The sequence below is a fragment of the Aplysia californica genome, unplaced genomic scaffold (genome assembly GCF_000002075.1).
Source record: "Aplysia californica isolate F4 #8 unplaced genomic scaffold, AplCal3.0 scaffold00312, whole genome shotgun sequence".
NCBI classification, from domain to species: Eukaryota; Metazoa; Mollusca; class Gastropoda; order Aplysiida; family Aplysiidae; genus Aplysia; species Aplysia californica.
Window position 1 is genome coordinate 582,688 of NW_004797582.1, and position 14,890 is coordinate 597,577.

Here is a 14,890-nt window from a genome sequence, read left to right on the forward strand (position 1 = left end):
TTGTTCCAGTTGCTTACTGGTGCTTGCGGCTTGTTGTCACATACAACCTGTCTTTCAAACTGACCTGCTTACCTTCTGACGATTGGAAACCATTCGAAAAAGCAAACTTGGGTTTGATCAAATTTAAATAAGATCTACTTTTGTCCGACGATTCACATGAATATTGCTAAGCTATATGTTCTTCCTTTAGCGTATTATGCTACACTCATTAACTAGAAGGCTACGCTATCTAGACACCCCCCTCCCCCACCCCCGGCAGCGCTACTGACTGAAGTGATAAAAGCATCAGGACTTTGCCTTTGTTATATTGATCTGAAGACATGTCTACAAAGTGAGCCCTGTCAGTAGCGCCAGAATCAACAAACACTGAATCCATAACGCACAATGATTTTGAGACCGATGAGACCCAGAGTAGCAACGAACGGCTACCAGAATTATTTGAAGTTGAAGGATCAGCCCGCCAAGCGTCACCAAAGACACGGAAGAGAATCAACAAGAAGAACGATGCAAAAAGAAAGCGACAGTCTGGCGAAGAGTACGTGAGCGCCGGCACGAAAAAGGTTGTTCAAGCACGAAGGATGAGAAAGGGCTGCGTTGGAATGGAATGTACGAGAGCTGGCCGTCAGTGTTCTGGAATCACAGAAACGGATAGGAGGGAGATATTTCAGGACTTTTATAAACTGGCTGACCTGCAGAAGGAGAGAGAGTTCGTTGCGAGGCATATTGAGACGACTGAGCCCAAGGTCGGGAAACCAAACTCTCGACGCAGCAAAACGCATGCTTATTACCTCACAGTCAATGGAAAGCGCTTGAAAGTGTGTAGAAACACATTCCTTGCAACCTTGAGTATTTCAGAGAAATTTGTCCGAGTTGTTTTATCAAAGATTACGGAGACTGGCGTTGTGGAAGAAGACAAGCGAGGGGGCAGACAATCGGAGCAGATGAAGACAAGAGAAGAACAAAACAGGGATAAAATCAGTCGGCACATTGACAGATTTTCACGCGTGGAATCACACTACTGTAGGGCCTCTTCCAGCAAAGAGTATCTCAGCCCAGACCTCACATTGTCCAAAATGTACGACATGTACGTGAAAGAAAACTCATGCAATGACATCCCAAGTTTTCATACATACAGACGAGTGTTCAAGACGAAAAGCCTGGCCTTTCATAGTCCTAAAAAGGACCAATGCTCACTCTGCAACTCTTTCCGAAAAGGGGACGAAGCTCAGAAAAATGAACTCAGGGAAATTTACAACAGGCACGAAGCAGAAAAACAAAAGGTGCGACAACTTAAGGAGGATTGCAAGAAGATGGCTCAAGCTGACCACAGCATTCTGGCAGGGAACTTTGATCTCCAACAGGTCATATACTTGCCAATTTCACATGAAGATGCTTTGTTCTACAAGAGGAGACTTTCCAATTTCAATTTGACGTTTTATAATTTGGGTGACCACACATGTGATTGCTTCATTTGGCACGAAGGCCAAAGCAGAAGGGGCAGCTCAGAGATATCAACTGCGGTGTGCAGGGCACTGAGGGAATATGACCAAAGAGGCATCAAGACTGCCTACTTGTTCGCCGATGGCTGCCCGGGACAAAATAAAAACACAATCATGCCCACCATGATGCTCCACATGATCAACACTTCAGCACACATGGAGGAACTGTCACTCAGGTACTTTGAATCGTTCCATGGGCAGTGCGAAGGTGACTCAGCACACAGTGCTATAAGCACGGCCTTGGGAAATGCTGGGGATGTGTTTCTCCCATCACAGCTGTTTCCCATCATTGCATTGGCCCGACGCAAACAGCCATACAAGGTACACCCGCTTGAGCACGGTGACTTTCTAAACTACAAAAAACTGTCAGAAGATCTGAAAGTTCTCAACGTCCGCAAGGACAATCAGGATTCAGGTGTTCCCGTGAACTGGAACAAGGTCATGGAAGTGAGGGTGAACAAAGCCCACCCAACAACAATATAAAAAAAACCCCAGTCACCTGGAAGAGCAGTACAGGTCCATTTCGCTGAAGCGCCAACTTTCACACCTAATTCATTGTGACGTTAAACAACTAAATGAAGAACCAAACCAAATTAGCAAGGAGAAATACGGCGATTTGATGTCTCTGTGCTCTGGGAACACACCCGTCATCCGGAATGCCGAGCACAAAGCTTTCTTCTGTCAACTACCACACAGCGAATGAGATGTCTCACAAAATTCAAGCTGAGAAATACAAACATGTTTGATCAAGGAGAGCCTACCAAAGCATGGTGGCATCCATCACTAATTTGTTTTTGTTTTTTAAATAATAGATTTGGAATTGGAACGAAAGGAAACTGCTTGTCTTTCTAAAACGTGATGCCAGTACCTGAGTGTGTGTGTGTGTGTGCGTGCGTGCGTGCGTGCGTGTGTATATGTGTGTGTGTGTGTGAGTGTGTGTGTGTGAGAGAGAGAGAGAAAGATACAGACGGACTGACAGACAGACAGACAGACAGACAGACAGACAGACAGACAGACAGACAGACGGACGGACGAACAGAGAGGTATGGGAAGGAAAAGAGAAAGGGGAAGATTTGGCGGGTGGATGGGGGAGTGAGGAGGAATTTTATCATCTACTGGTCAGTCTGAAGACTGAAATTACTTGTGTGAACACTTAAACACAGGGCGTATACATGGGCGTATACACTGATTTAGGACAGGACGAAACGTCGAACAATCACACGAAAGGGCGTATGCTCACAGATGGCACATTTTCGCAGTGAAATAAAAAGAAAAAGTGCAAAACTAATCTTGCTGATTGTTTGATATCTTATCATGCACACAATATCCAAATATTGCGATGGTAGGATGCAAATTTCTATAATGACAAGGGAAAAGGATAAAGCAACCTAAGTCTGAAAATCTTTAAATCGTTCTCCTGAAAAAGTAAGAAAACAGGGATACGCCCTTTGGTGTGATAGACGACGAATCTATACTATTACTATTACCCCAGCAGACCTGATAGCATTCTGAAACAATCTCAACTTCCTTGGAAGCATTCAGTGGAATTATAACCCAGGTCTAAAACTTTAGAAAATACAAGGTGCTGCACTGTAACAGCCAGCGATATTGTTCATAAACTTGTCTGTATCAATCATTTAGTGTGATATTCTGTCCTCTGTATCAGTCATATCAGTCATTTTAAAGAGATATTGTTTATAAACTAATCTGTATTGGTCATTTTAAGAGATATAGTTTATAAACTCGTCTGTATCAGTCATTTAGGGAGATATTATAGGCTATGAATGAGATGTTAACATCAGATCTGACTTATTCTATGTATACATCGTACACAATATAGTAACCCAAACATCCTCAAAGGGATGAACAAACGGGGCACATTGTAATATTATTGTTATTTTTTCAACATTGCATAATTTAAAATAATTTGTACAGTCAAACAAATAATTTAAACAGGCACACGAAAATATCAACACTGGGATTTTGATACTAATTGGGATGCATCCACAAAGGAAAAAATATAAAAACTACAATATTTGAGTCACGATGCAGTGGAATCAGGTGCTCGTCAATTTTTCGGTTCATTTGCCTTGCTTTTGATGAAAAAATATCCATCTACCTAGAACAGAAGTGAAGATATTGGCGATTGAAGGAGATAAGGGTCACCTCTCATTTCAGAGGTAAAATAGGCTAGAAAATGACAGCCAAAATTTGGTGACTTCCATTGCTTGAAAGTCCATGGAAACTGCAAATTAAAATTTTTGTGTGTTTTCAGTCAACGTATTTCAGTAAAATTCACACATAAATGTGTTTTTAAATGGACATAAAGAAAATTAGATAAAAATAGACAAATGGGCAAAAAAATGCAGATTTCTTCAATTTCATTATTTCGACGAGCGCGTGATTTCACCATGAAGCCTCACATTTATTAATGAATTAATATCAATTAATATTAATCTTATCACAGCTTGGCTTTCAAATCAATTAAATCTTTTGTCTTTCTGTACCACCTCCGATGCCCACATCAACATAAATGTTCAGCAGACAGCACTACAATATCACTGCCAGGTTGGGGGTTAACATTTTGAGGTCACTTGGCAGCGCACGAGAGGTCCGTTCCAGTTGCTCTCCTGGAAGGGTGACCAGATGGGATATTTTGTACTGCTGGCTGTGTGACTGCAAAGTGCTAAGCATCATAGAGGGCTCACAGTAAACTGACTTGCAGGAATACACTTCTCTGATACCAAACGAATGCCTCCTTTGTTTTGTTACTCCCTTTGAAACAGTGGGAAAATATGAACCCTGCTAAACACAAACCTAAAAGTTTTATTACACACGATTCTATCGAAGTACGGTTCACTGTATTTTGCTCTAAAATTACAGAGCCTTATTATGCGCGAAGGTGTATTTTAGGTGTTCTCACAGTTTCATGCTGTATAATGATTAAGCCCCAGGCTAAGGATTTATCTAAGATGTACTTTAAAGCTTCATGTTTATTTCAGCACACTTTAAGAGAGAAACCCGCAAGCTGCGCACATCCACAATTAATGGAAGTGGAGCTTTTGAATGTTCAAAAAGTGGCAAACTTTTCTTTGCCAGAATTGGTCTCATCGGCCACAGCAGAAGCCACAAGTCATCGAAACCTTTAATTCTTTGAATTCTTCTTTTTTGCTGAAGAAATATTCTCTCCAGTGGATGTATCGGTCATCATCAGACACTGACAGATGAGCTATTAATATTATTACATTATTATCACTGTATTGTGCTGTTTAATGACTAGGCCTCATTGTAGGCAGGACAAGACTTTGATTTAATCCTCATGGTTCTCTGCTTCTTCACTGGAAATGGAGACTTCTGTCAGGCTCATCGACGGCAAAGAGCCGTGAAGGTCAAAGGGGTCTGTCGTGTCACAAGTGTCAGAAATTTCCTGTCGTAGACTCAGGCCAGAGGTCAAGCCTTGATGCTGCGACACCCCAACGCCTGATTCCCCCCTCACTTGAAGACTAGGGTTATGACGATAAGCACCCGCACTGCCCACATCTCGGATATCTTCCTCTTCCTTCTTCTCCGTCACCCTAAGAGGGTCGGCACTGAGGGTCAAGGACAAATCTGTCGTTTCAAGATCATCCGAAGCGGCGTCTGCCTGCAGCGTCTTGTAGCCCCTCAAGTACTCACTGTAGCCAGAGACCTGCAAACTGGAGTTGTCCGTGTCCACGCTCGCCTCACAGCCAGAGCTCACCAGGCCCCCAGGACTGCCTGCAAAGACAGAAGACTTCTCCTTATCAGCCTCCACGCTTTCGCGGATTTTCGCAGCTGTCTTCAAAGGCGTTAGCTCAACGAGGGCCGGCATCGGTGTGTGGAAAATGTCCTCATCTGCTGTTAGCTCCGGATACTCCCCAAGCAAAGAGCGTGCTGGTACCTCCTGAGAGGAGAAGTCGAGGGAACGCTTGGCTCGGTGAGTCGGGCCAGTCTGGGGGAGCTCTGTCGGGGTGTTTTTCTGACCACTTAAATCATAAGCACCCCCGGTGCCGCCCTGAGAGAGAGCCGCGGCTGCTGTGCCTTGAGGGAAAGTGTAGGGCAGATCTGGGAAGACATCCATTCTGGCGCCAGAGGTATGGCCTCCATGGAGGAATGACGACAACCCCAAATCCTGCTGGCTGCCCGCCGATGACAAACTCTGGCTACTGCTCGTCCTAACAGACACCGCACCTTGTGTTTGACCTTGGGAGTGAGAGGTTGCTGCCGAGCGGCTGACCACCGAGCCTTTCGCCGAGCTGGTGGGCGTGTCCACCTCCAGAATAGTGCTCAGCTCGTGCGGTCGATGCTCCATCAAGACTTGAGACCAGGGCCCGGATGACAATGACGACTGTGAGTCGGTGATCTGGGCCCCTTTACTCACATCAACAGTTTGAGAATGTGAGACGGACTGTACAGCTTCTCTCTGCTTTGACCAAAAATCATCATCCCGACAATCACTAGCATCAGCTTTCTCCTCAACAGACGTTCTGGAAAACCGATTAGCCTCTGTGGCTCCAGTAGAGAATCCCATTGTCTGCGGCAATTTTCCGACCTTTTTCTCCAAGACTGCGCCTTGACTATCCGTTGAACTGGAGGAGGACAACAACACAGAGGCCCATGTCTGCAGCCGTGCATCGGTCGCTGACTCTGAAGACGGTTTGACCATCGGGAACGAGAGGTCCCGTCGTCCAGCAGTATCAGAGCTAGACAACCGGGTGAAAGCCGAACTGGGCAGAGCTTTATCTTCCTGGCCTGCGGGGGGCGGGGAGTTGATGCGCTGGTACGAGATTTCCTCCAGGTAGGACTCTGAGGACACGTCTGCCACGCCGACACTGCCACTGCTACCTGTGCCCCCGTCGCTTCCGCGGCTAGAGTTACCTTCTTCCGTTGATCTCAACCCCTTCAGACTTTTCACTGCACCCTCATCGTTTTTACCGTCTTTTTCTCGCCTATGAGAATAAGACGGTGGGTCAATACCCAACTGGGAATTCACTTCTGCTAATTTCTTTCGAATGCGCTGCTGCTCAGCTGAGGGTTCTCCTGCCTGAGTGGCATCCTGCGACGTGGCGTGCGACAGCTTGCTCCGTAGCTCTTCCTGCTGCCTTTGCAGGGCTCTCTGCCCGTCCTGGTAGCGTTTGAGGATGGAGTCTTTCTGTTGCTGGATCTCCTCCAGCTGTTCCCTCAGCTCCTGCTGGCGGCGCTCAAAGCCCAGCCGGCGTTCCTCTGCGCGGGCCACCAGCACCGAGCCGTTGAGGGAGGAACTTCCAGTGACAGAGTTGTTGGACTTGTCCTCTGAGCTCTCTGGTCGGCCTGCAGAGCCTGATGTGGCCAGGATAGGGCTGCCTCTGTCCTCCTCACTGGATACCAGGTGCGACTCATTGGCTGTTGCCGATGTCTCATTTAGGACGTCCTTCCAGGATGTGGCAGGACTCTGTATGCCGGAACGCTCAAGGTCATCAAAGATGAGAGACTTGCGGATCTTGTCTGTTGATCCAGCACGACCGCTGCGACTGATAATTCCTTCGGCCCACTGTGAAGAAAAGTCTACATCCTTGTGAGGGTCTCTCTGCAGAATGTCCGAGGTAACTGCATCTGCATCTTTACGAGGGGAGACTAATCCTTTTCCCTGAGTGCGTTCATCAGCGATAAAGGGTTTGATGGGCTCCCACGTTTTTGGATCGTATCGTACGGACAGATTGGAAGACTTCCCTGAGCTCAACGCATCCTGTCGTTGAGATATCGCATCCTCTCCCTGTTGCTTCACCGTCTGCTGCCCTTGTTCTGCGAGTGTCTGGTACATCTTCTGACTGGCGCGGGATAAGGACGAGGCCTGGGATGAGAAGAGCTCCCCGCGTCGTTGCTCTATGTCTGCTCGGATGTCCGACAGCATCTGCTTCCTCTGAGCATCCGTGTCGAGAAGTCGCTGCTGATATTCCCGCACCTTACGAAGGGTCTCCTCGTCCAAATTGAGCTGACGCTGCCTAGCGTTTTCCTGGTACTCCCGTACTTTCCGAGACAGATCCGGATCTCCCGACGTTCCAATCCTAGGACCGGACGAGCCCAACCACTGAGCCTGAGCTGAGAGGCCGGGCTGAGTTCTGCCAAACTCCAATGCCTCTCCTTGAGTCCCGCGCGACACAAGGGGCTGATTAGAGAGTGTGTTAAGACCAACCTTCAAGCTAAACCCAGCAGGTAACTGAGACGGAAGAGATGGAGTGAGGCTGTCATCATATCTATCAACATGACCCATACCATATTCACCCTGAGCTAGACCTTGCCCAAAATCTAAACCCTGCATCTTGTCAAAGGATTTACAGTCCCCTACGTGATCCAAATCAGTTGTGAGCCCCCGCCTACTCTCCTTATTTTCTATGCTATCATCATCATCTGTTTTGTGAACCCCGTACGTCTCTGGCACAGGCAGGAACCCATTAGACGTCATCAGTTCATACTGCGTGTTCTTCACACCTTTCAGAATTCCCGTGATCGGCCTCAGATTGGCAGCCGCGTTGGCCAGATCATCGGGAGACATGACCTCAGGGGGCAGCACTCTTGTGAACATCTCTCTTTCGCTGAGCTCCCCAGTGGCTGAGCGCCCCCCCTTGCCACTGGCCTCGCTCTCATGCGTGGTGTCGATATCCACCTCCCTCAGCGTACTCTCAGCCAAATCTTCGCCTCCAAACGGACTCATCACGGAGGTCAACTTGTCGACCTGGGATTTGTACTGCTGGGAAACTCGGGCTTTCTCAGACCTGGAACATGACAGACGCAAGACACAAATTGTTGTAATAATAATAACAATAATAATAATAATAATAATAAAATGATAATAGTAAGAATAATTAAAGCAGTGTGCATGGTATAGCTTTGTTTGGGTAGTAGACCTGGAAGAAGTAGATTGCCCAAGCACAACTTCATTCCCTTCAGATCTTGACTTCCTTGATATGCTCCAAAGGAGAGATATGATCAATGAGGTTGGAAACAAGCAAGGTGTCAGGGTCTGTCATCATTTACAGGTGAAGAGCACAGGGGAAAAACGAAGAAGATAGTCACAAACTGGAAATCATGAGGGTGTCAATTTTAAGAGCTTGTAGACTCATAACAACATTTCCGTTCAACTGTCTGTCGATAATAATTATAATAGTTTGACTTCCCATTCAACAAAAAATAATAACACATCACCTGTCAAACTGAAATACCGGTGTCTTTGGTGTAGGGGTTGGGTGCTTCACTGTCCCATGCAGGAGACCCAACCTCTATTCCTGAGTGGGGCAAATTTGTATCAGGTATCTCAGTTTTTCTGTTGGTACATTGTATCCCTCCCGGTCCAGGTTGGCAGGTGCCAACCTCCAAAATGATTTAAATTTTAATTGGTTTGATGGGGGTATAAAAACACCTATATTTTCAAGCAGAAATCAAGTTATGAGTCTACAATTTTCTTAAATTGACTATGTCGGTTTTTCATCTTCTCTTTAGCTGAGATAGGGACATTTTATTTTGGCAGAAATTTTTTTTCATTTCTCATTTTGCTTGGGTGGCAGTCGAGTGGTCTTCTCTTAAAAAATCTGGAATTCCCTCCCCCCCAAAAATGTGTATCATAACACCAGAAAGAGAGTTTAACACTTTGCCCACATGGGAGGCCGATCGGCGAAGTTGAGAAGCCGTCCTTTTTCAACATGGGACGACGACCGTAGAAGGTGTGATATATAGCAACAAAGACGTAGGAATGACCTCCTTTATGACATGCGCACTTGTTAATACTACAATTTTCTTGATGAATGGTCTGTGTGGCCTTTGAGTGCAAAAATCAGTTTGTTTACCCAACTGGCTATTAATCAAATAAATCCTGAACTTTTCAGAGGCTTAAATATGCACCCGGGGGCTCAAAATGTATGCATCATTGTCTAATTCATCTCATATCAAGATGATTTTTAAAATGTATAACGTGGAATATCCGGATATCAGGAATCCACATTTTGCCTGTGTTCACCTAAGTGTGAAAAAAAAAGATATTAAATAAATAAATATATATATAAGTAAATATTATTTTTAAAAAAATTAAAAAAAAGAAGAAATAAATCAGGAGGTGTTACATCAAAGTGAGCAGGCACAAACACTTCGGCCAGCAACCAGCCACATCTCCCTCCCAACTTACTCTATGAGTTCAATCCTCCGTCGCAGCTCCTCAATCATCCTCTCGTTGTTGTCCATGGCAACAGAGTCGGCCCCAGACAGGCTCGATGAGATTCCATCAGGGCTGAAACCCAGATCTATCGCGCTGTGCTCGGGAGTCTTTTCCTCCAACCCCTTGGGAACTTCTGTAAGTGTGTTAGAACCAAAGAGAAGCACGTCGATAAAAGGGCAGGTTATTAAAGCTGAACAAAAAGGAAACAGAAATTATATATATGTTTTACATCCTTCACAACCCTAATAAGATCATTTGAGAAGGTGGGGCGGGGGGGCTCCAAATCTGAATTCCAATGCCAGATATAAGTTGGGCTGATAGAGGCATAAAACATTCATAGCAATCAAGCCATTCTCCTGAAAATTATAAGTTGAGTTGTGGATGTGCAACATTTATTGCAATCATGCCACTCTGTAGAATGATTTGGGTCGGGTTGATAGGGATGTAAAAGATTGATTAAAATCACACCAATCTCCAGAAAGATCTAACAAAGTTGGTTCAGTAAGGGTGTAAAGGAGTTTTTACAATCATGTCAATCTCCTAAAAGATCCAATTTGGGTTGGCGATGGAAAACATTTATTACAGTCATGCCTCTCTCCCCAAAGAACTAAGTTGGGTCAATGAGGGTGTAAACCATTTATTACAACTACTTCAATCATTCACCGATGTTTGTGGTGTAGCGGTTAGGCACTTTGCTGTACAAGCAGGACTTCTGAGCAATTCACGTATGAGGAGGAAATTTCTATTGAGTAGTATATCGGCCCTTCTGCTTGGATGTTGTATCCCTCTCAGCCCGGGTGGGCCCCAACAAGCAGGGTCGGAAGCCCACCTCTTACATGATCTAAATTGCGTCAATGAGGGCGCACAAATCATCTACATTAATACATTACCAATCATCTTTATTGAGTACATTGGTCTTTCTGCCGGGATGCTGTATCCCTCTCAATCCGGGTTAGCCCCGACATGCAGGTAGAGAAGCCCGTCATCTAAATGATCTAAATTGTGTCAATGGGGGTGTAAAAATCATCTACATTAATACATTACCAATCATCTTTATTGAGTACATTGGTCTTTCTGCCGGGATGCTGTATCCCTCTCAATCCGGGTTAGCCCCGACATGCAGGTAGAGAAGCCCGTCATCTAAATGATCTAAATTGTGTCAATGGGGGTGTAAAAATCATCTACATTAATACATCACTGACCATTCTATATATATATATATATAAGCCCTCACCCTGATGTGCCGGCGCCCGCTGCCATTCAGCCCGACTCTCCCCGGACCTGGCAGACAGACTGTCCCCCGCTGCGTCCCCACCACCACCACCACCGTCCCATGGCACGGACAGTCCGGGCCTCTTGCCCCCGGCGCCGGAACCACTCCGCTGCTCCTTGATCCTGGTCAGCAGCTGCTTCAGCACTGTGTCTGTGATGAGGAGGACAGATTCCATTTTTAGTAACATGTCGCTACCTTAGAATTACAAAGTTTTATCTGTTCAGAACCTAGTTTTGAGAAATGTGATGTAAAATTTGAGTTTCACAACATATCAAGCTTTTTCAAAAGCTATGCTTTGAATATCTTGATAACAACTCCAAATAATCGTACAATTTTGATAGAGCAGATAGAACATTTGGTTTCTGACCTCATCATCAACTCAAAACACCCAAAAATGTTAGACAGAACTTTGTATTTCCAAGGAAGCCATTTATCAGTGCAACTTTTTAAGGCCACTTTCAATCCAATTAGGTCATTTAAGATGCTGAACAACTTCCGAATTAATGTCAATCTACGGTCAAGCCCAGCCGATATGATTAAAAGCCTTGAAAACTCCATAGAACGACCACCAGAGTTCAAGGCAGGACAGGACAGACCATCAATACAACAATACAAAGGAAAGGGGGGGGGGGATGAAACAACCTTGGTTTATCTCCTTTTGTCTAACAAGATAACAAGATAGTGATGATAGCAGTCTACTCCCTTCCCCAAACAATGTACACAGACAGATTAGGGGCAGGTGCTCGGCTCATAAGTCTTCAACCAAGATGGTTCAGTGACTCTCTCCTCCCTCACCACAATGTCATGGGGAATAAAACTAGAGATGTAGACTGTAGACAGACAGACAGACAGAGAAAAAAGAGCGGGAAATATTTTAGTAGAGGATTTAAGATGCTCGCAACTGCATGAGGTCATATGAGCGCCAGAAGATTAGAGGTGTTACAAGAGAGTAACAAACATAAAGAAGATGGGGAGATAAGGACAATAGATGTTTGATTGGAAAGAATAAGCAAACTATACCAGAGCATCCGCCAATCACCCACAGAGTGTGAAAATGAGAGAAAAGAGTGAGTGAGAGAAAGAGAGATAAGAAAGAGAGAGAGAGAGAAGAGTTAGAGAAAGATGTGAAAATAAGGAAAAAGAGAGAGAGAGAGAGAGAGAGAGAGAGAGAGACAGAGACAGATAGAGAGAAAAAAATGGCATGAGAGAAAGACAAAAACAGAAATAATCCACTAACCAGGAGGTTTCACGCTACTGCCATCCTCCGACGCAGGCTGTCTGCTCAGCTCTCTCACGGCAGGGTTGATGCGAGACAGTGGGATCTGCTCAGCTAGTCTGGAAGCACCCACATCCAGGCTCGTCTCCCCTGAGGACTCCAGGCCAGAGGGGTAATCTGAGACGTCGAAGCTTCGCACTTGATTAGCCTCTAGCTCTGGGGAACACAAATGAGTCAAGACGTGGTGGAATTAGGCATTTGTCAATTATGGGGTATATAGAGTTATTTGTTTCAGCCTGTTCATTTGTCATGCTTTTGCTGAAAAAAAAGAAATACCTATCTGCCTTCAATAGAAGTTGAAATATATGAGACTGAAAGAGATGGAGGTCCCCTGGAGTCAGAAATAAAATTGACGAAAAAAATGGCTGCCAAAGTTGGTGACTTCCAAAGATTCAGTGGTCTTGAAAATCGCAAATTTACATTTTTTGTGTTTTTGATCAAGACTGGAAAAATCCACACCGAAATGTTTTATGAAATAAACAGAAAGGTGCTGAGCCAAAATCTAAAATTTAAAGTTGGTTTCTTCGATTTAATAATTTTGACAAGCACCTGATTTCACCATAATGTTTCACATATGGGTGCCATAGAGATGAATGGGTAGACAGCTTAAATGACCTCAGCATGATTCCACAAGTGCTTATCAGTTTTATTAAGTCTGGAGAAAATTAGAGAATAATAAACAGATTGCCCAAATGTGAACCAAGACTAGTGTGCTTATGATTAAAAAAACCCAACAAATTAGGTAGTAAACTTCCTGATCATCTTTAAAGAAAAAGGTGTTTTATCGGTAACAACATTAAGTTTTTTGGCTCTCCTGTAAAACTAAAAACTTCATATTCTGTACTTTTAACAATAACGGCAGAGCAGTGGTGGGGGTGGAGCATGGCCAGAACTTACTGTGTTGCTGCATGTAGATCTCATCAAACCGTCGCTCCATCTCCAGCTCTCTCTCGTCTCTCTCCTCCATGCATCTCTCCGGTGGGATAAACACTTGTTTCTGAACAATTTGAATTAATTCTTAATCAAAGACATGAAGTGGAAATTCTGATCTAACAATCATATAATTCAAACCCCATCTACCCTTGGACAATGATTTACACACTCTTAAAAAACAAAACAAAACAAACCAAATAAAAAAGACATCTACACTGCAGATCCACGAAATATTTGCAATATTACCTAATGCACTAATGGGTTGGCAAGGTATGTGAAAGTTTGTTTTAGGTTTTAGTAAGCCTTTTATAGCACTTGCCACACAATTAGGTCACTTAAATGCTGAAGATCAAAGAAGTTACATCATACAAAGAAAAGAAGGAGAGACAAGGACAATAGAACTTTGATAGTAAAGAAGGAGCAAACCACATCAGAGCACTTGTCAACCTCACAAGTGTGGGAAAGTATATTACATCTAGCATATATTTATATGACAAATGTATATAATGCAGTATCAATTGTGTATATATATATTTTTCTATTTTAAAAAAAGGTATAGAAATGAAAAAAAAACAACCCAAAACCAATACAAAATAAAATAGTTTCTGGGAAGCATAGTGGACAGCAGCTTGTAACGCAACATTCAACTCAGTTTTCTTAAAAGCTTCTAATAATTCACATCAATTTTTTGGGAACAAAAAAATTGCATAACGAATGCCATTTTCAACATTTCTTGTAAAAAAAAAATAGATGCAAGAAGTAAAAATGTTAACCCACACCCAGTATTTTTCGGATGAAAATAACGGACATAATGGACACTAACACGTTTTCTTCCGATGAAAGCAACAGAAATAATGGACACTAAAAAGAGTTCTACTTGTGAAAATAACAAATAACATACACTAATAAGCATTCTTCTGATGAAATTAACAGAAAGAAAGGACATTAATAAGCGTTCTACTGGTAAAAAACCCAGAAATAATAGACACTGTTCTACTGGTGAAAATAACGGAAATAACGGACAACAATAAAAGTTCTTCCAAAGAAAATTTGAGGAAACAACGGACACCAATACGTATTTTACTGACGAAAATAACAGAAATAACGGACACCAATACGTGTTTTACTGACGAAAATAACAGAAATAACGGTCACCAATACATGTTTTACTGACGAAAATAACAGAAATAACGGACACCAATACGTGTTTTACTGACGAAAATAACAGAAATAATGGACACCAATACATGTTTTACTGACGAAAATAACAGAAATAACGGGACACCAATACGTGTTTTACTGACAAAAATAACAGAAATAACGGACACCAATACATGTTTTACTGACGAAAATAACAGAAATAACGGACACCAATATGTGTTTTACTGACAAAAATAACAGAAATAACGGACACCAATATGTGTTTTACTGACGAAAATAACAAAAATAACGGACACTAATAAGTTTTCTCCTGGTGAAGATAACAGAAATAACGGACACACGGCATCCCTAGAATTTAAACATTCCGGGTGCAAGGCAAGGGGTCACTCACGGGCAGGTCAGCGACAACATTCTGTCTGCGCCGACGGTCCTTTCTCTGTAACAGGCTCAGGTCGTGTAGCATGTCTCCCAGGTCCTGGTCAGGAACACATGATAACAGTATTAAGGGCATGCTGGGGGTGGCAGGAGGAGGAGGAGGAGGAGGA

The 14,890-nt window shown here is 43.7% G+C and overlaps 2 protein-coding genes across 2 annotated transcripts in view; one reads left to right on the forward strand and one right to left on the reverse strand.

The window, feature by feature from the left end:
• Positions 1-354: 354 nt before the first annotated feature.
• LOC106012278 lies at positions 355-2,360 on the forward strand (the record flags this gene model as incomplete). The annotated part of the gene is given in 1 exon segment (XM_013084707.2): positions 355-2,360. A coding segment is annotated over 1 exon segment (1,404 nt). The 3' UTR covers positions 1,983-2,360.
• Positions 2,361-3,833: 1,473 nt separating this feature from the next.
• Positions 3,834-14,890, reverse strand: part of LOC101856585 — a gene marked incomplete at its 5' end in the record, with an annotated part of 24,942 nt that continues 13,885 nt past the window's right edge. Inside the window, 6 exon segments of the mRNA XM_005102083.3 lie at positions 3,834-8,269; positions 9,673-9,835; positions 10,937-11,125; positions 12,213-12,407; positions 13,149-13,248; positions 14,737-14,820. Coding sequence (XP_005102140.2) covers positions 4,810-8,269; positions 9,673-9,835; positions 10,937-11,125; positions 12,213-12,407; positions 13,149-13,248; positions 14,737-14,820 — 4,191 coding nt within the window.